Below are 25,654 nucleotides of genomic sequence, written 5' to 3'. Positions count from 1 at the left end.
TGTCATGGTGTTGTTGTATTTGTGATGGCTTCCACAGACACTATTGTCATCACTGATTCCATTGTACATAGAAGTAAGGTGAAGCCCAAGTCTGGTGCTGCTACCAGTGGGCCAAGATATCTTATCTTCAGTACACACCTGGAATCATCAGTATCCAAAACTCATTCCTAAACAGTTTCTCTTATGGATGGAATCATACAGTGGATGCTGATTTGAAAAGATTTTTTATCAGAAAGGGATGACAAAACTTGATGGATCAACTTCTTTGTTTTGACAATGGCAGCATATTGGTTCTTACTGTCGTCAAGCGTGACCAATGGTAGGATGCTACTGACTGCACTGGAGGCATGAAAAAGGTATAAGATCCTATACCAAAACGTGACCATTGTCAAAGTACAAAAGTTGATCAGAAGTAAAGTTTTGCCATCTACCTACCACCAACTTACAGAATGCCACACACACACGAATCATTCGCAAAAGATGCAGCTTTTTCACGTATAAAAAACTTCAGTATAAACGTCAAATTTTGTCAATGTGTTAAAACTCGGATATCTCCTTCATTGGCAATATCTAATCTGGCTTGAGAATCTTTCATTGCAAACAAAAGGACCATATACTTTATACTTTATTAACAAATGATACGCATGTTATGCAAATATATTATGAAAGGTGTTTTGTCCCTTTTATCCCGACTAACTTTGGTGACCATTACAGTGAATATGGTGAATACTGATGAATATCCAAGGTACTAAATGGCTGTTGAGCTTTCCCTTTTAGTAACCATGACAACTGGTGACGTTCCAACAAATTCCCAGTCTTCTGTGATTGATGGCAACTAGTTTAGAGTGAGTGAACATATGATCAACACATGTGAAGAGTTCTGTTACCCATCAAGCTGGTCTTCATTGCTGACATCGTCAATTGTCCATGTACATGGTCCTGGTGCTAAGGCAATTTAACTCCTATACTTGTATGGGCTTACACTGATAGATATTCATTTATGTCACAGCGCCTACATCGTCATACAACCAGTCACACACCACATCCCAATGGTTTAGTGATTTGATCCCGAGCTGCTTCCTATCAAAGGCACAGGAGGGTGGAACATTTACCCTGAGATGGACCGGTCGGCCCAGAGTCTTTGTACCATGTCAAACTACGGTATGGTATCACAGTTGGCTTCATGTAACCTAGACCGTTATACATACCCTGAAACAAATATACCCAATGCAGCCCATGTCTTCTGCACTTTCAGGAAATACAGAATGTCTCTGGGTTACTTTTTATTGTATAAATAATTTAATTTAAATCCTTTTCTTTTCTGGAAAATATGTTCATTTCAGAGACTAGCTGTTAGTCTACATTAATCCCTATAAAACCATCAAAAGTCCGGACACATCCGCATAGGTCGCTCTGAAATTCCAGTAATGGGACTGACCATTGGCAAAACATACCTAGCCAGATTGTATAGCTTGGTGGGTCTTTGTTGATTGTGTGCTTCCAGACGGAGTACTCACAGGACTCATTGCTCACAGTTTCTGTCACTTGATTATCTGGTCCAGACTCATAGGTCATAGGTCATAGAACTGTATAGTTGCTGAGTGCGGCATCATTAATGCCAGATACATGAACACCACAGTAGGATTCACAGCTGCGGTTGTTTAGTACTAAATTCATAGATTCTACAAGGCAATATGGTGATACAGTCCTGTCAGTGGAGGGCTCAAGGGCTTACCGTTTCTTTGTTAATGATTTGGTTTATTGATCAAAACGAGTCTCGCTGTATACATGGATGCATACATGCATGCACACGCACGCACGCTTGCGCGCACACACGCTAGGGTGATTTTTGCGTTGGAGGTAACATCCATTTCAGTTTCGACTGAATTGTGAATTTAAAAAATTGTGAATTAAATCTAAGAATTAACAATATTCCATAACACTGTTAGCTACATGGCCTGTTGACATCTGTTTATATCTACGGTGATGTTGGTAGGTTGCCTTATCCGCTTTCACAAACAGATCGAGCCAAATGTAGAATGGTTTTCTAGAAAAATCTAAAGCCAAATATTTGTTGTTTTGAGGAGAGGTAGGAATAGTAATGCGCGCTCGCACACACACACGCGCGCGCGCGCGCGCTTGGAAATGGCAGTTGTGCTTGTTCCCTGTACAGATCCCTTACACCGTACACCTTTCCAGCAAACGTGGAAAACAGATGAGTCTAAACACATTCATATGTTATAAATGTATCTTCTACTATTCAGGCAACCAAACGACCATTCTCTAAGGTCTGGCAGGCGTCCCAGCACTTCTCGTCTTCATTTGAAATTATATTCCATTCAAAATATTAATATTTGTCCCGTTGAAGAGCTTGTTGTTTAAATCTTCCAGCTATATGGCTACGGTCTGTAAATGCTCGAGTCTGGACCAGACAGTCCAGTGATCAACATCGAGAGCTATCGATCTGCACATCCCATTAGACACTTCTTACGACATCATGGATTGCTGAAGACAAGTCTCTCCCGGATCTTCACGCGTTCAGAAGAGAGAGAGAGAGATAGACGATAATGTCAGCGGATTTAGTTGTACTGATCGCAACTGTCATTGGGAATACCTCGTGTTAACCGTTTCGAGTTTACATGATTCGAAAACTTATTCCGACTGTACTTTCCCTTAAGAACGCGATACACTGATTGAACGAAAGGTAGTTTATACGTTGTGCGTAATGGGATACCTTCGGAGTTTCATTTGGAGGTAGGGAGAAGTAAAATATCACTGCAAAGAGATTGGCACTTTAAAATCATAATGTGCACTAAAATAAGCTGCCAGAATTGCTGGCATAATCTACTCCACACGTTCGTTTGCAATTCACTTTAGGCAGTATAATCTACAGATGACCTCTATCGACAATATACCTTTATTTTTTACTTTGAGTCATAGTTAAATCGTGCAGATTTTCAGCTGCTGGTATTTTAAATTGACAATCAGGTCGCTGGGTTAAACATCTGTCCAGAGATAAGAACAACGGACGTGAGCGGTGCCAGAAGTCAAGGTCGCTCGAGATGAATTCGGTGTAGGATCGTGACTTGCATGTTGCGACTGACGTTGACTGCTGTAGATAGTGTAACAGGTGATAGTAGTTTTAGACTACTTCTAATATGTGTCAAAGGTTAGACTGGTGAATGTAAGAAACAACAGACTTGCTTTGATAAGACAGACTGCAGTTGGATTCCTCATGTAAAGATATATTCCAAAAATTGTGACCTGTAGATATTGTTATGTATTTTTTTACCTAAATGTTTCCTTTCCTATGTTTAATTAGACTTGCAAAAAACTAAAAGAAGAGATGAGTATATATGTGAAAGCCCTTTCTCATCTACTCCAGACAAGGTAAAAGAAAATTTCTCAGCGTATGACTTTGATCTTTGCTACTACACCAGTCAGATACACCTTGGTATGACTAATACACTGTGTAGAATGGGAGATCAAATTCGTAGACCCACACCCTTGTCCGCGCACTTGTAAGTATAATTACATGCTGCAATATGCCTGATCGATAACCATAGACTAGTACAATATGAAACAAAATATCATAAATGTTTTGCGCTTTGAGCATGGACTGCATGGATACCGGCGCATTGCAAAAGTATAATTAATAACCTTTCTTCGACGTGGTAATGTTCTTCATGGTTATAATCGTCAATTAGACACCAGCCATTTTATTTAGAGGAAGCTACCGCGCTACATCACAGGTTCCACAGCAGGGTGTGGTGGTTACTTTGGTAACGGACTTCATTCGAAATGTCTCTGTTGTTTCAGAGGAGGTAAAGTCATATTTCTGTTAAACTGGTGGGCAACATCTTATTACGATAAACCTTTATAAAGTAGTGACAACATAGCCCATTTAATGAAACTACGGTATCGACATATCTCCACAGCTCGGTAAAGAGAGGGTCTACTGAAATGATGAAATGAGAGCCTTAGCGATGGGGGATGGGGGTGTGTGGGGGGTGTGGGTGGGTGTGTGTGGGGTGGGTGGGGGTGTGTGTGGGGGTGTGTGGGGGTGTGTGTGGGTGTGGGTGTGGGTGGGGGTGGGGGGTGGAACCATCTTCCCAAAGGCCAGGTGATAAACTGTGCGTAAGCTGCATAAGATGTTGCAGTTTGAGACAGTTAAGGGATGAAATTGAGACTTCTGCGAAACACGAAGAGCTGAAAAGTCTGTCCTCTTCCACAAGGCCCGTGCGCCACTACACAAATTAGTCATTGTCAATGGTGTTGTAAAACATTCCTTATTTTCCTTGCTCAAGGATGATCCCAGGTGGAAAGGAACGGTGACTTCATACCAGGTGCTGAAAACCTAACTTCATTAAATCCCTCTGTATATAACAACGGACATTTTTTAGCATATCAGTTACGCAGAATATCTGCAGTTCAATGTCTTCCTAAGTCAGATTTTAGGACGGCATCAGATCACGCTCAGTATTCAATGATATCTTCAAGTTGAGTACTCAGTAAGACCACTAAAATGTAAGATGAAGGCTTACGTGATTTCGTCGTTCAAAGGGCTAGAACAATACATCAATTTATCCCTGTACCAACAAGGGACACAACCCTGCACACAGAACTAATGTGACGTGTACCCTTATCTTGAAACTCCATTTATGGGAAAATCATTATTGTTCATTTAACATGTATTATCTATGCAAATGGTACGAAAGAGACCACCTAGCGTCATCAGAGGCTTTCAAGGATCTATTCATATATGATCAATTCACCTCTTTTCAAATTTTGCTTTAACTGGAATCTTTCGTTGGGACACCGAAAAGTTATTTTAAAAGTTATATTGTTATACGTTTTGTATTACGTAATTCTCCCTATTAATGCATTGGTTTATTTACACTTGATGCAAGTTCTGGACTTCACTGTATGTAAATGTCAGTGCACCTTTAGCATTTCGGGCGATGCATTAAAATAGGCCCAGCTCGTCGTGTTTGCCATTCCATTTTATTCTTTCTGCATTGTCTCTCTAACCTATTGTCTTTATTATGAATACATACTCTTTAAAATAAAATATATGTGACATTTTGAAGCATCGACGGCAGAATAAACTCACACCATGTACGTCTTCTCCGACGATGGACTGCACTTTTGGAACCACTCAGTGTTACAAGTCATTTTATCAGATGTGTCATGTGATCGAACAGCCTGTATATAAATTGTGCCACGTGACCTGGAGACCTTTGTTAGTGCCGTCATGTTCACAGTCGCAAGCCTCGTTCTGCTGGCCGCCGTGGCCCTGGCTCAACAGCCCCATCCATGCGGTATGTCATCCTGCTTATAACACTGAACATGGCAGACCTAGCTCTCGGGTGCTGGGACGTAGTTATCAATGTCACTGTAGCGTATGGAAATTTTTCGCTCATATTTTACCCTACAGTGCTACAATGTAAAATGTATGTTTTTTGCTGTTAATTAGCATATCAGCAATTAAGTCCCCTTAAAAAGAGCATAATGAAAAAGAAAGAAAAAACAATGAATCCTTATTTCGTATTCGTATTTCTAGTGTCTTATGTTATACTTACATGTCATGGCACAAGATGTTTCAGAAGGAACTAAAAATTGTCCCCGTCATGCCAACTGAAATATCATTGTTTAACATGAAAGGTTTGTGTACATGTGACCGTTATCAGACTCTGTCTAGGCATCCCCAGTTCTTCACCTCGCCATTGTTTATAGACTAATATTGGTCAGATGAACCCTCTCGTAAAATACAAATCACAGCTCTAGAAGTTGAAATTACTAAGGGTACAAACCTTTTTCTATTGAAGTGTATATATAGAAGAAGAATCCGACTTAGATGTACATCGTTTCTGTTGTTACATGACGTGCTGCTTCAGAACCCCCATTATTGTTCTCTGTGTTGGCCAATGTTGTCTTTCTTCATCTTTCAGAGAGCCCACGTCAGTTTGAAGGAAGATTTTCTATTGTAAGTATTTCATACATTGGATTCATCCATCAGACAAGTCGGAGCAAGTCTGAACTAGCTTGATTATACTTTTCGTTTTAGAAAGAGAAAATATTGTATTTTCATAACGCCAATAACAATATTTTGTCCGACACTTACTATAATATTACTACACTTACTGATTTCATTACTGTGCATGCATTGTCTTGGAAGCTGATTTTATACATGTTGTGTAAATTAATTTTTAGGATAATGTAGACCCATTACATTGTATGACTGTAACAAGGAATATACAAACAAGTCAAAATGACATCAACATATGGGTAGAGGAGAAGGGATGTCACTGTAGTCAGAATAACCTTTATTAGTCCTTAATCGGAACATCCGGTTTAAGTTCGAGACTGAACCTGTATTCCCCTCTCGGAACTTCCGGTTTATTATTCTTTATTCCGAACTTCTGGTTTAAGTTCGAGATAAAGCCTTTATTATTCTTCATTCGGAACTTCCGGTTTAAGTTCGAGGTAGAACCTTTATTATACTCCTTTCGGAACTTCCGGTTTACGTTCGAGATAGAGAAACCAGTACTGCCCTACATACAGATCGATGTTTGATTGCTTCATTACAAAATACAAAACAAGAAGTGTTCGCCAGATCGGTATATCGAGTAAAAGTAAAGAGCTGCATGCGATTGCAAGTAACCCAGTGTATTTTATCAACCAGCAGTGAATGGGTACCCGGTAGGATGAGAATGTGATGTGGCTGTGAACCATCTTGGGTTTTAAAGTCCTCAGGAGCCGAGAATGAAAGCGAGTACACACTGATCCACAAACAGGGGTTAAAATGTTAGTATTCTGACTATGCACGTGTAATTCGAAACATGTTTCTGTTTTCAGTACGATGAGGACAGGCAGTTCCGTGCGTTCGGGCGCTTTGCTTATGATGACACGAACAGGCGTTTCCGTGAGATTGAAGAGATGGAGATCGGACGTGATCGCGAGTACTATGACAGATTGTACCTCCACAATCTGGTGAGTCCACACAGGAACACGCATCAGTGAGAGGTCGTGAACAACTCGCAAACACCATATATATGCTTAAGTGTATTGCATTAAACCCCGACCGTTGTGAAGAACAGCGCACCTCGTAGGGATTCCTGTTAGAATACGTGTCCACCAACCTTTTGTCTGTCGTACGAGGCGACGTATATGGACTGGGTTTTAGGCTCTTTCACATCTTTGTTAGTGACCGTACGCAGGCGCTTCTTCAACATCAGTGATGCATCACTGGACTATCTTATCCAGAGTAGAGTATCTATATACCCGCGTAGTTGGGCTGTTTTTAGTGCAAGTTAAGCAAGCAAAAAATCTGTAAAGTATCTTGAACTGTCTGTGTGACTCTCTTATGTCGTATGTGAGGCAATATAGAAAGACGTTTAAGCGTCACTGAATTCCAGTATTGTCAAGCAGCTATTACCGATATTTGCAGTTATGATGTTGCACCTTGTAATCTGTGTAGAACCTTGAGTACCGTCTGAACCTGCGCACCCGCAACTGTACCGTCACCACGCTCACCCGTCCTTGGATTCCATTCGCCGTGCCCAAGGACGCCAGGTTTAGAGGCGAGGGCGTCATTGGCGCATCTGGCATCCCCGATGAACATGTGACTATCGCCAACTTCGACGGCACTCTTGACGGAAGTGAGTTAAACTTCCCTGCCCGAAACGGAATGCATTAGGCGTGAAACGTGAAAATAAATATATTCTTCCAATACTAGAACATTTCCGGAGTTTTCATGCATAACCTAATGTAGAATATTAACCATTATTCATAACATAACAGTTCATACGGGCATTGCACAAAATACATAAAATCATTGGGTGAGTGAGTGAGTGAAGTACTATTGTCACATCGGCAATATTTCAGCCATATAAAATCATTGGTATTGAATGAATTATTCAAAATGAATGACAGGAATACAAATTCGCAAATAAGAAATACTCATAAATGAAGTATTCTGTAATTACAAAAACCTTTCTGTCCATGGTATACATGTGTGAGATGTCAACTGAGGATGGTCGTAATCTTCCAGATCCCTACTTCATCATTGCCACCGTCGAGGACTGCGTGCCCGTCACTGGCGGCTTTTACAGCAATAGCACCGGCGGCGTTCTCAGACAGTGAGTTTCCGATCACGGTCTTTGCTTTTCAGTCAGATATGAATGTTTCCTTCACACGTTATGACTGCTATTGACCCACCTCTCTCATTGAGCAATGTCTCATATGTCCTCAGGAACAAACTTTCATGCTCTTTTCTGTTCTTGATAAATTCCTTTATTATAGATTCAGTAAGATACTCTGACAAACAAACTTGTAGCATAGAGCAGGAAACAGAAAGTTTTGTCATCTAGTTTGGCCTGTTGTTGGCAAATCCCCTTCATCGGTGTGTTCACTGAATAGCTGAAACATTCCAGATGCTTAAATATGAATGTCGTATTTGTATCGAAGTACCGATTTCATGGGTGAATTGCTAACCTTTAGTCAAATTCAGATACTCTTATACTATTTTGATGTCAGCATTAACACCAAAAATATCACTTCGTTGTTTTTCATCTTGTTATCAGGTGGATAAATGCATGTGTTGTTTGGGCCTCTGTGGTTTGACATGCATGCGGGTATCACACATCATTCTTGTTTGCAGATTTTACGATATCACTCTTGGACTCCGGGACCCTGATGCTTTCATCCCCCCTCAGGAATGCCACCCTCAATAAGCGTTCATCGCACGTACATACCCGTTTCAGTCACAGAGTACTATCGCATCTTTGTCTTAATTACAGATTTTATGATATCACTTTGTCGACGGATGCAAAGGCATTCACCCCGCCAGCGGAATGTCATCCAAATGTCACTGTCTAAACGTCAGATCAATGTCTCATCCTTTGTTTCTGTACAGATAGTAGATGTTTTTGTAATAAAATAGATCTGTTGTTGCCGTATCTTACTATTGTGTATTGTAGAGATATATGTATAAATAATATTATCTGTACTTCACTGATGGTCTTCATAAATTGATGGTCTTCATTCACGGGATTAGATTTAGTTAATAATACTATTCAATCAAGCAGTCGATATGGATATACTCTTCAAAAGAAGTAGGGGATAATGAACTTTCAATTTGGATAGGAAGTGTAAACGTTATCAAACGTTTTAAGGACCGACATCTTAATAACGCAACACCATTTCCCTCTTTTACCACCCCTAAACACAACGCATGTTATGCACGTGCAGAACGCAGTAGCCCCCATACACGTGCATTCTTGATTTTGACGTTTTCCCAAGAAGGTCGAGAAATCACTTAGAACATTAATTGTGACACTCATCTTACACCACACATTTGTTAGTGTTTGTTTCTAGTCGTTTGTTTTAAAATGAAAATCGTATACATGCAAATCACATCCCATACACCAATCATCTTTCAAAAGCGACTATATTCCAAATAACTATGGCTGTAAGGAAGTGCAAATGGTGATGTACTCTCAAAACATTCAATAATATCATATCAACTTTGATTAACTCCGATAAATCTCCTAAATATTTTTATATAAGAGTATATAATGCGACATCTTTTTCCTTAATGTAAGTGTTCATATTTTGCCACTTTTAGCAGTATTCTAGCAATGTCGATATCACGGTGGGGTACATCAGAAATAGACTTCAAACATTGTGCCCCCATGGAGGGAATCGAACCCGGGCGTTCGGTGTGATAAACGAATGCTTTCACCATAAGGCTACCACACCGACCCTTGTAGATGGAAGTGAGAAAGACATTGAATTACGTGTTAGGATAATGGTGAGAACGATAATGATAATACTTGTAACAAAGGTTATGATGAAGGGCACTTGGTAGTATAGTATGTGATAATGCTAAGAATGTCAAATTATTACTTCAAAGTATAGGGGCGATGGGGTAGCCTAATGGTTAAAGCCTCCCACGCTGGGGACCCAGGTTTAAAATCCCCGTTACGAAGTCAGAAGAAGCCCAATTCTGGAATCTCCAGTCGGGATAGGTGATTTTGTTGGTATACTGCAAAAAAGCGGCGTAAAATCGTGCTTAGTCACCCAATACATACATACATGCATACATTCACACACACACACACACACACACACACACACACACACACACACACACACACACACACACACACACACACACACACACACACACACACACACACTCTCTCTCTCTCTCTCTCTCTCTCTCTCTCACACACTCTCTCACACACTCACACACACTCTCTCTCTCACACACACACACACACACGAATCACAATGCGGGCATAGAATACTCATTGGCCAATGACCAAATCTGAATAACAAAACCGACCGAAAGGGTTCCATGGACACACGAAATGCTTGTTACGGTGACGTGATTTCACACAGTGAACATATGTTTCTGTTCTGACTCTCTATGACAATGTGCTAATATCAGGTGTTAGCGATATGGTTAGCGTATCCTGCTACACTGACGGCACTGGAATACTGCGGCGAAAAACAACTTGTGCGGTCTCCTATTCGAGTGAAACGGTATACCGTGGTATTAGGACTTCGGTTCGGTGTACCGTGGCATTAGGACTTCGGTTCGGTGTACCGTGGTATTAGGACTTCGGTTCGGTACACCGTGGTATTAGGACTTCGGTTCGGTGTACCGTGGTATTAGGACTTCGGTTCGGTGCACCGTGGTATTAGGACTTCGGTTCGGTGTACCGTGGTGTACCGTGGTATTAGGACTTCGGTTCGGTGTATCGTGGTATTAGGACTTCGGTTCGGTGTACCGTGGTATTAGGACTTCGGTTCAGTGTATCGTGATACAATTAAAGAAATTCGGTATTTTCGGTTTTCGTTCCGTCATTTTGTTAACCTTTTTGAACCTTTCCAAAAATGTCTAGATGTCGAACCATTTTGTCAAAATCTATGTTGATTTGGCCCTTGTCAGTACGGTGCAGTATTATCACATGTACCGAACAGAAGGCCCTGTACGCACCTTACCGTGGTAAAATCGTACCTTGTCGTGTGGGTGTTGAAACAGCAGAAAATGACGTCATCAAACGCAAAGGCGGATTTCCGGTGTTTAAGGCCCTATACAACATTCACCCTTATGTCCTAACCCTGGTAAAGAAGCAGGTACATGCCAAATGTAGATTGTTATTGTTCTTAGCACGACTAGACCATGGTGTGGTCTCGTGACTGGCCTTCCTGATGGAGTGTCAGGAGTATAAATGTATCTGAAGGTTAAACATACGTTCTGTCGAGATAGTTCAGCGAAATTATCACTGTGCTGGCAAGGTGGGAAGATAGAGCTGCAAAATCATTTTCTGGATCATAAGAAAACCAGAAATATCCTCCCCATAGGTACATGAATCATTATCAGCAATACAGGTTTTCGTGAAAAGGTTGGCTGATCCTTTACCCTGCCGTGAAGTCAAGTGAAGCGTTGACCTAAATTGGATACGTGGTATTAGTCAAAATAGTGAATTGCATCAGCCATCAACCTTGCACTGATACGTCATTTGGAAACATCTACCATGTATACCACACGACTAGGAAAGCATTGCTGATGTCCTGTAACCTTATCAGACAACTTTTGAGACTTTTGACGCTCTATTAAATGATCTTTGAAACTGAAAGTAAACTGAATGTTTGCGATTTATTGGTCAGAATATTTGTCTATTTCAAAACATATTCGTTCGGGTATTTCACAAGTAGTCACAAAGTCGCATGTGTATAATTTCTTATGTACATCAGCTTACAGTGAAAGTTCAACTAGGTCATTAAGTATCTTGACTACGATATTGGACTGATATCCAGACACAGTCCACTGATTTCACATCGAAATCGCATACATGTTCAACTTAACCATGTGACAACAAGTGTAATGGTCGTGACCACCATAGATCCACGACGCCTCTAAAATAATTGTAATCACATCGAATGTCATTGATCATATATCAGTGTGGTTTTAGGCTGCCTAAACAGTATTAGGGTAAGGTAATCTGAAATGCGCTTTATACACTGCACCAACCTGTGGAATGGAGCCCTGTCGCGTGAACGCTTTACGTGCAAAGTTATCCCTTGTCCTCTTCATGGACACAAAAGTAGACTTCGACAAAACACCTCTTTATATCACAATATACCATTTATGTAACCGAAAACACTTATATAATATTTACGTTGCAAATACCTACATACATGCACTAGTATGACGTTCAATATTTATACCCTCTTACCTTGCATCAATCTGTTTTAATGGGCGGTGGGGAAAGCAGAACGGATTCAATACGGGATCTGAAATGTGGAGTGCAATCTATAGAAACTTTTAATATTACATAAATAAATAAAATTACATAAATGTCTCTTACCAGAGATCTGGTTTAGTATGTAGTGGAGTTGTAAAGTACCAAATGAAACAAGATAAATATATAATTTCATGTGTCGGTGTCAAAATAATTGTCAGTCTTGTCTGAAAGCTAAAACATATATCTCGAATACTGCATGTCTATTCCCAGTGAACAGTTGCAATTCGTATTTTGTTGAGAGAGAGAGGTCTCTACCCAACACGAAACCCGGTATTTACGGGTGTTGCTGACAAGCTCATATGATCGATTTCTTGAAACAAATTGATACAATTCATTAGTATTTCTGCATTAAATTTCAAATGCATCCATGGAATACATCACATGAGTATGGCAAGGAACAACCAGTAATTCACGATATTGTTAACAAATTTAACGTCAAATTCCCTGTCATAAAAATACAACAGCATGTAGTAATATGGTGAAGAAAATACTACGAACCAGTCAATGTATGATCAAAACATCAACCGAACTTCAAATATGTCCTTGTGTCAACATTGAAAATAATTACAAAATGAAGAACAATAACGTACTTTTCAAAGCGTAAGCAAACAATATCCTGTTATTTTAAAATATGTCATGAAGAACTTCAGAATGTAATTAACGTTAAAATATTGAAAGCTGTTGCTCGTAAGTATGTCCTTCCGTCAACAGTGAAAATAACTTTATAATTAACATGAAATTATAGAAGTCAATTGCTAACAAAATTTGTCAAGATTCTTGTCACAAACACAGCTATTACCTCCGCCACATGTCGATGCCCGAATGTCGCAGTAATCCTCTGCATGAAAATGCAGTTTGTCTTCACGTTACCGAAACAGTCATCAGATGCCCTGATACAAGAGGCGAACAAATTACATCCATTAGCTTAGGGTTATCGTAAGAATACTCGTTGTGAACTTGAAAATTGTCCGATCACTGAATTCGATTGGTATTAAGCCATACCCCCAAGACAGTTTAATGCTACCTTTTAAGCAGAATATACTGGACAAACATAGCTAGGGATATATGTAATTTTTGGAATTATGAATAATGATCTGTCCACTCGCCCACTCAATACCCCTAACTTAATTTGCACGGTATATATTATTTCTTTTTTTGTGTTTTGGCATGTGCAAAACAATACAATTTTCAAAATGAACACAGGGTAACCAGTCAACTGATGTAGGGGAATCCCACTTACACCTTGATATGAAATTGGATCGAAATACCAAGTGTGATCAAAATCCATCAATCTTTCATGCAACGACAAATGCACACGGCGTATTTATTAATGACTGAAACTGGTATAACAATTTATATAAATATTTAGCATATTTTACTGCAAGTATTTTTTTTACAATTTCCGTCAATTTTATTGCGATTTGCGCATTACAATATACGTCTAATTTTATTGCCATTTACGTTTTTATTACAGTTTCCGTTTTCTTACAATTCATGTAGTAATAAGGCGCCTTGAGTGACTAGGCAACACAAGATATTAACTGACCTAACTTTGCATGTGTTTGTACCGGATACCACACTGAGCTCCGTTTCACAATGCTATCGCAACGTTACGACTGTCGTAGCTCCTACACTGTAACATAGACTTACAACTATCATATCCCGTATACCGCAACAAAGACGTGCGGCTGTCGTAACTCCTACACTGTAACATAGACTTACAGCTATCATATCCCGTATACCGCAACAAAGACGTACGGCTGTCGTACCTCCTACAATGTAACATGGACTTACAACTATCATAGCTCGTATACCGCAACAAAGACGTGCGGCTGTCGTAGCTCCTACACTGTAACATAGACTTACAACTATCAAATGCTCGTATACCGTAACAAAGACGTGCGGCTGTCGTAACTCCTACAATGTAACACAGACTTTCGACTGTCATAGCTCGTATACCGTAACAAAGACGTACGGCTGTCGTAGCTCCTACACTGTAACATAGACTTACAACTATCATAACTCGTATACCGTAACAAAGACGTACGGCTGTCGTAGCTCCTACACTGTAACACAGACTTACAACTATCATATCCCGTATACCGTTACAAAGACGTACGGCTGCCGTAGCTCCTACACTGTAACATAAACTTACAACTATCATAGCTCGTATACCGCAACAAAGACGTACGACTGACGTAGCTCCTACACTGTAACACAGACTTACAACTATCATTGCTCGTATACCGCAACAAAGACGTACGGCTGTCGTAGCTCCTACACTGTAACATAGACTTACAACTATCATAGCTCGTATACCGCAACAAAGACGTACGGCTGTCGTAGCTCCTACACTGTAACATAGACTTTCGACTGTCATTACTCGTATACCGTAACAAAGACGTACGGCTGCCGTAGCTCCTACACTGTAACATAGACTTACAACTATCATATCCCGTATACCGTAACAAAGACGTACGGCTGTCGTAGCTCCTACACTGTAACATAGACTTACAACTATCATAACTCGTATACCGTAACAAAGACGTACGGCTGTCGTAGCTCCTACACTGTAACACAGACTTACAACTATCATATCCCGTATACCGCAACAAAGACGTGCGGCTGTCGTAACTCCTACACTGTAACATAGACTTACAGCTATCATAGCTCGTATACCGCAACAAAGACGTGCGGCTGTCGTAGCTCCTACACTGTAACATAGACTTACAACTATTATAGCTCGTATACCGTTACAAAGACGTGCGGCTGTCGTAGCTCCTACAATGTAACACAGACTTTCGACTGTCATAGCTCGTATACCGTAACAAAGACGTACGGCTGTCGTAGCTCCTACACTGTAACATAGACTTACAACTATCATTGCTCGTATACCGTAACAAAGACGTACGGCTGTCGTAGCTCCTACACTGTAACACAGACTTACAACTATCATATCCCGTATACCGTAACAAAGACGTACGGCTGACGTAGGTACTACACTGTAACATAAACTTACAACTATCATAGCTCGTATACCGTAACAAAGACGTACGACTGTCGTAGCTCCTACACTGTAACATAGACTTACAACTATCATAACTCGTATACCGCAACAAAGACGTACGGCTGTCGTAGCTCCTACACTGTAACACAGACTTACAACTATCATATCCCGTATACCGCAACAAAGACGTGCGGCTGTCGTAACTCCTACACTGTAACATAGACTTACAGCTATCATAGCTCGTATACAGCAACAAAGACGTGCGGCTGTCGTAGCTCCTACACTGTAACATAGACTTACAACTATCATAGCTCGTATACCGCAACAAAGACGTGCGGCTGTCGTAGCTCCTACACTGTAACATAGACTTACAACTATCATATCCCGTATACCGTAACAAAGACGTGCGGCTGTCGTAGCTCCTACAATGTAACACAGACTTTCGACTGTCATAGCTCGTATACCGTAACAAAGACGTACGGCTGTCGTAGCTCCTACACTGTAACATAGACTTACAACTATCATAGCTCGTATACCGCAACAAAGACGTACGACTGTCGTAGCTCCTACACTGTAACACAGACTTACAACTATCATTGCTCGTATACCGCAACAAAGACGTACGGCTGTCGTAGCTCCTACACTGTAACATAGACTTACAACTATCATAGCTCGTATACCGCAACAAAGACGTACGGCTGTCGTAGCTCCTACACTGTAACATAGACTTTCGACTGTCATTACTCGTATACCGTAACAAAGACGTACGGCTGCCGTAGCTCCTACACTGTAACATAGGCTTACAACTATCATATCCCGTATACCGTAACAAAGACGTACGGCTGTCGTAGCTCCTACACTGTAACATAGACTTACAACTATCATAACTCGTACACCGTAACAAAGACGTACGGCTGACGTAGCTCCTACACTGTAACACAGACTTACAACTATCATATCCCGTATACCGTAACAAAGACGTACGGCTGCCGTAGCTCCTACACTGTAACATAAACTTACAACTATCATAGCTCGTATACCGCAACAAAGACGTACGACTGTCGTAGCTCCTACACTGTAACATAGACTTACAACTATCATATCCCGTATACCGCAACAAAGACGTACGGCTGCCGTAGCTCCTACACTGTAACATAGACTTACAACTATCATTGCTCGTATACCGCAACAAAGACGTACGGCTGTCGTAGATCCTACACTGTAACATAGACTTACAACTATCATAGCTCGTATACCGTAACAAAGACGTACGACTGTCGTAACTCCTACACTGTAACATAGACTTACAACTATCATAACTCGTATACCGCAACAAAGACGTACGACTGTCGTAGCTCCTACACTGTAACATAGACTTACAACTATCAAATGCTCGTATACCGCAACAAAGACGTACGGCTGTCGTAGCTCCTACACTGTAACATAGACTTACAACTATCATAGCTCGTATACCGTAACAAAGACGTACGACTGTCGTAACTCCTACACTGTAACATAGACTTACAACTATCATAACTCGTATACCGTAACAAAGACGTACGGCTGTCGTAGCTCCTACACTGTAACACAGACTTTCGACTGTCATAGCTCGTATACCGTAACAAAGACGTACGGCTGTCGTAGCTCCTACACTGTAACATAGACTTACAACTATCATATCCCGTATACCGTAACAAAGACGTACGGCTGACGTAGCTCCTACACTGTAACATAGACTTACAACTATCATAGCTCGTATGCCGTAACAAAGACGTACGGCTGTCGTAGCTCCTACACTGTAACACAGACTTACAACTATCATATCCCGTATACCGTTACAAAGACGTACGGCTGCCGTAGCTCCTACACTGTAACATAGACTTACAACTATCATAGCTCGTATACCGTAACAAAGACGTACGGCTGTCGTAGCTCCTACACTGTAACACAGACTTACAACTATCATATCCCGTATACCGTAACAAAGACGTACGGCTGCCGTAGCTCCTACACTGTAACATAGACTTGCAACTATCATAACTCGTATACCGCAACAAAGACGTACGGCTGTCGTAGCTCCTACACTGTAACATAGACTTACAACTATCATATCCCGTATACCGTAACAAAGACGTACGGCTGCCGTAGCTCCTACACTGTAACACAGACTTACAACTATCATATCCCGTATACCGCAACACAGACGTAGGACTGTCGTAGCTCCTACACTGTAACATAGACTTACAACTATCATAGCTCGTATACCGTAACAAAGACGTGCGACTGTCGTAGCTCCTACACTGTAACATAGACTTACAACTATCATAGCTCGTATACCGTAACAAAGACGTGCGACTGTCGTAGCTCCTACACTGTAACATAGACTTACAACTATCATAGCTCGTATACCGTAACAAAGACGTGCGACTGTCGTAGCTCCTACACTGTAACATAGACTTACAACTATCATAGCTCGTATACCGTAACAAAGACGTACGGCTGTCGTAGCTCCTACACTGTAACACAGACTTTCGACTGTCAAAGCTTCTATACTGTAACATAGACTTACGGCTGTCGTAGCGTAGCTTTGAGAAATGGGACCGAGCACACCTGGCATCATAAACGTTTGAAAGTGATGCATAACCAATTGTTCATCAAACTATTAAGTCGACTCTGCTTTCAGCGGAACTATTGTGTGTATATGGAGTTTTTTCACTTTTTTATCGTGTTTTCGGTTAGCTGGCATATTCCGCGGTGGAATGGGGAGAGATACAAGCCATGACATTGCTGGCACTAGAGACTCCAAGTCACTACTACTACAAGTCAACGCTACAAGATCCTCGTTGTCCTCGTTTGGACTTAGGTAATGACGTATTTGTGACGGTCAGGATATGGAATGGACTAGACATTTATTTAAGGAAGTATGATGTACTCACATATCCCAGCAGAAAGTCCTACCCGACTCGTCGTGGCATCGTGCTTACCTTGAAACACTGGCTGGAACGTCATTTCAACCTTCTGGAGGCCCTCGATCAAGGAAAGATCCATGATTATGTTCATGTGGGAGCCAACATGTATGCTACTTTGTATCTAAATGGTGATTTGAATCTCGGACAGTGGGAGAAACATAAACGAGTGACAAGAGTGGTAGGTCTAAGGGTGTCTTATTGTCCAAACAACAATGGCAGAAGCTGAGAGACTGTTGTCATGTGATGACAGATTTCGTGCCCGCACTCAAAGACATGGTTATGTGTATGGAACACGAGGACTTATTAACATCCTGACAGTTATGGTGGGCCCAAGAAATTGTATGAAGCTGTTAAAGCTGAGAATCAGTTTCAAACTGGTTTACATATAATCAAGGAATGGGTGAAAGGTCAAGACGTCTATACCATGAGTATACTAAATGAGTTTGTCGTGGAAGGTTTAGATTGTCTCTGGCAATCAAATTTGATGGATACGGTATCACTGGCCAAGTACAGCATTGGCATTAAATACTAGTACCTTTAAGTCATCATAGATAAACATTTTCACGATATAATGGGTGTAACCACTCAAATCCACTAAGGGACAAGAAGTGGTGAAAGAACTGACCAGCTTATTGAAAACCGACACACAAAAATGTAAACTTTTTCAATCCGACATGAGTTCAGAATTTAAGGGTCGATGGCTAAAAACCTTTTTGAAAAAGCACAAGGTATCCCAAATTTTTACAATGGATGAAAGTAAAAGCCTCATATGCTGAGCGAGTTATTAAAACCATTAAATCGAGACTGTATCGATATATGTTGAAACACTTTACCTACAGATATGTGAATATCTTTCCAGATGTAGTCAAGAGTTACAATTACACTTAACATCGTTCCTTAGGACAGTCTCCTGCTAGTGTGACTGAGAAAATATGAATAAAATGAAAATAAAGCGAGACTCTCTCAGTATTTAAAGAAATCCAAAGTGAGTTCACGTTCAATGTGGATGATTAATTTAGTGTGAGTCATCTACAGAGAACCTTTAAAAGAGAATATCAGGAGAAATGGTCTGGTGAAATCTTTACAGTAAGAAGGAGATACTTGTCGCAAAACAACGAGATGTACAAATTGAAAGATTGGTGCTCTCTATTCATCAGAGCTGCAAGCAGTGGTAGAAAACCCTGATCTGCAGTACAAAATTCAAGACACTGTCCAATAAGAATAGAAGTAAACAAAAAGAAGTCTTAGTGAAATGGCTTCATTGGCCGAAAACGTACAATAGCTTGATCCCGGGGCCAGTGTAAACAATTGTGAGAAGGTATAAATAGGGATAAAACCAGAGATGGACTCATTTTGGTGTGGAAGACACAGCAGAGACACCATCTCTCTCATGCAGTAGGTCTGGACATTACTAGGTCGAAAAGTAGCCAAAAGAGTCTTTTTGTCAAATCATCATTATCTACATTGCGTTGACAACTTATCATGAATGTGCCCTTAGACAAGGGAAACTCTAATTTGTAGACAGTACTACTCAATAGTATTTTGGGATAGATCCTTACCAACCATTAGCTTAAATCTATACATGGATAAATAGTCGACTGTATGAAGTACGGATAGTAAGGAGACGTTTTATCCTCACAATAAACCCAAACAGTTTAAAGTCAACTTGAATAAACCTTTCACTTGGACAACCATTGGCACGTTGGACTGGCAGATATCACCTTCTGTAACTGAGCTGCTAAAGAGAAATCAAAATGTTGGGATATCTACATCTGTTCATCCCTCTTTGACACCTCCCGTGTGGGTGACTGAGAGCTACAGAACTGCCGATTTAGCTTCATTTATGACTGGACCCGTGATAGGGATATTTCATTTGAAATCGCTGTCTGAGAGTCAGTATTCAACTGGAACAATAAAATGATACTGGAGACCATATCTGGATGACCCTAGGGTTTGGAGTAAATATAACTATTTGCAGGCAAAAGGCTATCCCAATCCCTTATTCCTTTGCTACAGTGGATGATCATGTGATCTATTATGAGCAGCAAGGAGTAACAAAATGGACCTACCCTCTTCTACAGACACATTTCTTGTTACCTCTCCCCCACCCGAGAAGTTGTTCAAAGGCTAAAGCATGTCTGGAGAAAAAACATCAAGGTAAAGGGGTCACAAGGGTAAACGCAATACAGAGTGGGTGACTTTAGTTTTACGCCGCACTCAGCAATATTCCAGCTATATGGCAACAGTCTGTAGATAATCGCGTCTGGATCAGACAATCCAGTGATCAACAACATGAGCATCGACCTGCGCCATTGGGAACCGATGACATATGTCAACCAAGTCAGCGAGCTTGACCAGCCGATCCCGTTAGTCGCCTCTCACGACAAGCATAGTCGCCTTTTATGGCAAGCATTAGTTGCTGAAGGCGATCTCTGTGGTCTCAAGTAGAGATCCCCCTAAATGGAAAACTGCCGACTTCAGCCACCTATCTCCACTCGTATATATTCTATTGGAAACTTCTTATGAGGACAGGCACCTCAGGGGAAGAGGCCTATGGTACCAGCCAGCTCTTCTACCGGGACACTGGGAATGTCAAGAGTACCAACCCCATTACTGGGACCAACGTGGGACTGATTCAATGAGGTTTTCATACATAGTTCAGCAAGGTAGCTGACATGTGTGGACCTCTGTATGAAGATGTCATGGAATGTGACAAGTTTCTTATCAACACAGCAAAAATAACTTCGTTTCCGGACACCGGAAACCTAACTGAAACAAAATGGAAACTTAAGTTTCAGGTAGGTCTCCGGATCGTTAACCTTATATTTCCATTAAGTTTCCGGAAAACGGAAACTCACAAGTTACCCACAATCCGATAGGGCTCCAGGGGGTTTCCGTTACCTAGATTCCAATGTGGGCTCCAGTTGGTTTCTATTAGTACATTAACCATATTCCGTTTCCATATTTCAGTAAATCATAATGTGTTTGGCTACATTTGGTTTTATAATGAGTTATTAGCATTTAGTGATTACCATATGTTCACATGATTGAGGATTGCTTAAATGATAATACTACATAATACATTGTACGTTGTACATTCAAAATACATATTCACTTCAATTATCTAACACCACCTGGACATAAAACAAAAATGAGTCAGTTGATTTCTCTTTATTCATCATAAACATTGTTTTAAAAGCTATCAAAATATGTTGAACAGCTTTTAGCATGTAGGAATACATACATTATAAAGAACAATACCACCTATATTTACGTACATCACATTGTCCTCATGATATGTCTATGTTTCAATGTTGCAAATATACATTGTCATAAATCACAAAATCCTGCCAGCAGACTTCTCTTTATTCAGAGAGGAATGACTTGCCCACTTACAAGCACATAAACCACATATTATACATATTTATAGTTATTATTGACCATTTTTCTAGGAACAGGTTTTAGTGTTTTCAAAACCTACATGTTTGGAATGTGTGACGGAATGGTGACTCAGAAACAGAATCTTTAGTTGTTGCTTTCCTAAACAGAGTGAACGCAAGGAATAATCAGATGTACATTTAGACATTCCGTCCTATCCCTAACTATCCTGAATCATATTCTCAATGACCAGGTTGGAAGATTTTTGGATGGCAGGGACTGAATGCATCTCGTTGCAAGGTCTTCATTTTTGCCCTGGCTCTGGAACACCCTGGAGCCATTGGTTCATTGTCTATAGTCTACAGTCTTATAGTGCTGAAGTTTCCCTTGAAACTCCAGCGGAGTGGACAAGGTTACAGGGTTGTCAAACTCCACAGACGATGTCAATTCTGGGGTTACGACTGCAGACACCTGTTTCTCTTTCTCAGTCCACTTAATAGTAGCTTGATTCTTCACGCACTGTTGGAGTAATGACATGGGTAATGACTTGAGATAAGAAAAGTTATTTTGTTACAGTTCTGTTGCGATGTGACAATACGTAGCTCATATGCTGTCAGGTAGTGTATTTAAATTGATACAAGTGGTACTGTGTAGTCCAGATTCAGGAACATACGGATTCTTTCTTTTCATTTAGCATCTCCCGTTTGATCCCGTTTTTCCTGCCTTCTGTCATGTCGATGGTCCCCCTAGCTTTAAGAAAAGCATATGCTTTCATTTTGATTTTTCCAGTAACATATCATTACAATCCCACACCCCTTATTTTGATTATTATCATATTCACCATGCATCAAACGAAGTAATAAGTAATTGTGGTATATGCACGAATTACCCCCGAACCGTCCCCAAGCTGAACCGGCCCCAGATATGTGACCCGAATCGGCTCCAGATATTTGACCTAAACCGGCACCGAGAAGTACATATTTCTACAACGACATATGAATTCAAGTTCCTCTAACATAAATGACAAAAACACATATGATTTATGAAAATATATTTGCGAATATTACTGCTAGACACATATTAGATGATCCTGCGCACTAAACGCATTTGTGACAAGAGAAGCGGTACAACGAATTGGGCGAGTACACTTGGCTGCCACAGGTAGCTTGACGATTATGCACGTGCAATACATGCTAACCGTGACATGAAATCAACACCGCATATTCCTTTGAATGATAAGACTGCAATTTCAGGCATAAGATACTGATATTCCACGCTAACCTTTAGTTAAGACGAAGACAAATAGACGATTGGGGAATTGACAAGGATTTTAGATATTCAACAATTTTGTTTAAAAAAAACCAGGAAAATGTCATTTGCTTCGTGAAATGGATCGGTGGTCCTAAACATATTTGCTCAGTTTATTGTGTTGATTCAATTCGTTGGGATTGTACCTGTTCCCAAATCGAGTGTGCTATAAAAATTCATGCGTGAAACGCACGGGGAAAATGGACTTCTCGATATTTATCAGACAACCTGTCTCCCTCTTGTTTCAAGTGGATCGTTCTGTGGGGAGTTCCCAAGTATGCAAATTGGGGTCATTTGTCAGGTCGTGGATCATCTTATATGTGTTTACCAGTAGTGTCAATGAGAAGCGAGTGAAAATGCTACTGATTACGGAGATCCCGTGGTAGGGGACATTTTATATACTGTAAATCAAGAAATTAACGCGAACGATAAATTAATGAATAGAATGCGCGTGTTTGTTGCTCGCATTATTTTTTAAACGCATTTCAGTCTACTTTTTCAACGTGATAATAACTAAAGACAATTAAAGTGACGATTCAAAATTTTATTCTTGCAGACATGAGCACTTATGGAGATATGGAGTCGATATGCAAATTAAACTTATCCCTGCCACACCCCAGTTTTATATCATCAGTGAAATGACTGATACAAAAGTGAAGATTTTACTAGAAGATGTCTATGTCCGTCTTTGTAAGAAACGGCCCACCACTTGCATTACCACAGGACATGATGACATCTTGGTCACAGAAAATGCAGTGTACGCCTTCATCAAAACAGATCTCCGTGTACCCTCCATCCCTCAAGAACAACTCACTTTTACATGGGACCATATAGTCACAGTCGTTACCCTAGGACCCCATACCCTGTATGTCAATGGAGAATCTCTTCCAGCACAGCCTCTACAAATAACTAGGTGGACACATCATACCTGCCTTCGAAGGTGTCTTTGACTCCTGACATCCTTCTTCAGTTCCCAACATGACGAGAAGTATGTTCAGTAGGGGGTGTGCCCTGTTCCAATTTACCCTGGAATCTTCCTATGGAAGAGAATTTCTCCATCAGATAGAACGTGGAACGTGCGTCTGCAAATTCAGTTCAGTAAAGCCCTGCCTGAAACAGTGAGGTGCCTGTGTATGCTGAAGGTGCCCGTGTATGCTGAAGGTGCCTGTGTATGCTGAAGGTGCCCGTGTATGCTGAAGGTGCCTGTGTATGCTGAAGAACACAGCTGCTGAAGGTGGATCAGGCCTACAACATTCTGATAGAATCATCATCATAACGATTCCTCAATAACAACACACTAAATGTAGAATATATAGCTGTGTGTCATTACTATATGTTTCCTCTTAGGGATCTTGATGTAACTTGTTACCTTTCACTTTTTAGCATGGTGATATTGTACTCAGAACTACAGTGGAAGCTGTCTAAACCGGCACTCATTTGGACTGAAGAAATAATCTGGTTCAGACAATGTGCCGGATTGTAGAGCTGATGATAAATGTACGAGCCACGAACGGGGCTGAGATTTTATGCCAGTGTTGACAACCTGCCGGATAGGACAGCTGCCGGTTTTCACAGCTTCCACTGTAAACATTGACAAAAAGAAAATTGCACTAGCCCACAGAAGTTCCCTATCAGAGAAGGATGCTTGGGAGGTATGAGACTTGTGTTCTGATGAACAAACACGATATACAATTTCATTTATTTAATAGCTCCGGTCACATCAGTGGAACTATTGGTTCGGAGCAAACCATAGTCTACTTTACTACAACATACATAAATTTATATACACACATATATATTTAAAATTTAAAAGTCTGTTCCTCTGTTGTGTTGGAATATCCGACGGCCTCCCTGTCTTGGTACTAAGAGTTAGGATTTCATTTTTCATTTCAATCTCCCATCGCTGCTTGATGCCCACTTGACCTTGAGGCACACTGATGTCTTTTAAGGACTGGTAGAATTCAGAAATTCTCTGTGTCTGAAAACGGGTTATACAGAGTCCTTGAGTAGGTCTTCAATATCACTCCCTTGAATGAGTTGACCCTTGTACTCTGAACCGCATAAAAAACGGCACTCCTTTTTTGAAACTGGTCATTAGTTTAATTCAAACAGGTGTAAATAACATACTAGTTGTCTGAAAGATTTCAAAATTGACATGTTTGACTATCAATACGTAAAGACGAATTTCAGACAATTACAAATCAAAATGACGACAATGACGAAAGTCAGTAAGGTGACTTGAGCATTGACAACAGAGTTGCATCATCTGTACATGGATGAGACGGTTGATGACGGCCACAAGCAGCTGTGCCCCGCCTCAGTGATATGCCGGAGAGAGTTCATTGTGCCTCCTGTGAAGTGTTCTATCGAGTTTAAGTTTGGACTGGGAGCAGGGCATTGAAGAGTTTGTATGCCATGTTGACGGTGAAAGTCACCATTTGCTCTGGCTCAGTTTGTGACTGAGAGCAACAGTATATCTGTATTGACATCCCCACGAGTCTCTTTCCAGGAGATCCGTGAAGGTCCCGGGGTAGAATATGCCTTCAGCAATCCATGCTTGCCATAAAAGGCGACTATGCTTGTCGTAAGAGGCGACTAACGGGATCGAGTGGTCAGGTTCGCTGACTTGTCATCGGTTCCCAGTTGCGCAGATCGATGCTTATGTTGTTGAT

The 25,654-nt window shown here is 40.7% G+C and overlaps 1 protein-coding gene across 2 annotated transcripts; it reads left to right on the top strand.

The window, feature by feature from the left end:
* Window positions 1–5,067: 5,067 nt before the first annotated feature.
* LOC137293724 (mammalian ependymin-related protein 1-like) lies at window positions 5,068–8,965 on the top strand. Of its 2 annotated transcripts, none has more exons than XM_067824433.1 (6): window positions 5,068–5,321; window positions 5,952–5,986; window positions 6,859–6,993; window positions 7,481–7,661; window positions 8,054–8,141; window positions 8,663–8,965. In XM_067824433.1, exons 1-6 carry the CDS (start codon window positions 5,255–5,257, stop codon window positions 8,733–8,735), a joined length of 579 nt encoding a protein of 192 aa, XP_067680534.1. In that variant the 5' UTR covers window positions 5,068–5,254; the 3' UTR covers window positions 8,736–8,965. The 2 variants fall into 2 exon arrangements, with proteins under 2 accessions (XP_067680534.1, XP_067680533.1); XM_067824432.1 differs by having other exon boundaries at window positions 5,230–5,321; window positions 8,802–8,960.
* Window positions 8,966–25,654: the final 16,689 nt, after the last annotated feature.

This window comes from Haliotis asinina, chromosome 8 (genome assembly GCF_037392515.1).
Source record: "Haliotis asinina isolate JCU_RB_2024 chromosome 8, JCU_Hal_asi_v2, whole genome shotgun sequence".
Classification (NCBI taxonomy): domain Eukaryota; kingdom Metazoa; phylum Mollusca; class Gastropoda; order Lepetellida; family Haliotidae; genus Haliotis; species Haliotis asinina.
Note: the sequence above shows the minus strand (reverse complement) of the source record. Positions and strands in the feature narration are given on the sequence as shown.

Bases quoted from the DNA above. Each gene is read 5' to 3' on its own strand.
- LOC137293724 (XM_067824432.1), top strand. From the start codon at position 5,255: ATGTTCACAGTCGCAAGCCTCGTTCTGCTGGCCGCCGTGGCCCTGGCT. The intron at 5,322-5,951 runs GTATGTCATCCT...TTCATCTTTCAG, and splicing joins TCAACAGCCCCATCCATGCG to AGAGCCCACGTCAGTTTGAA. The intron at 7,662-8,053 runs GTGAGTTAAACT...GTAATCTTCCAG, and splicing joins CGACGGCACTCTTGACGGAA to ATCCCTACTTCATCATTGCC.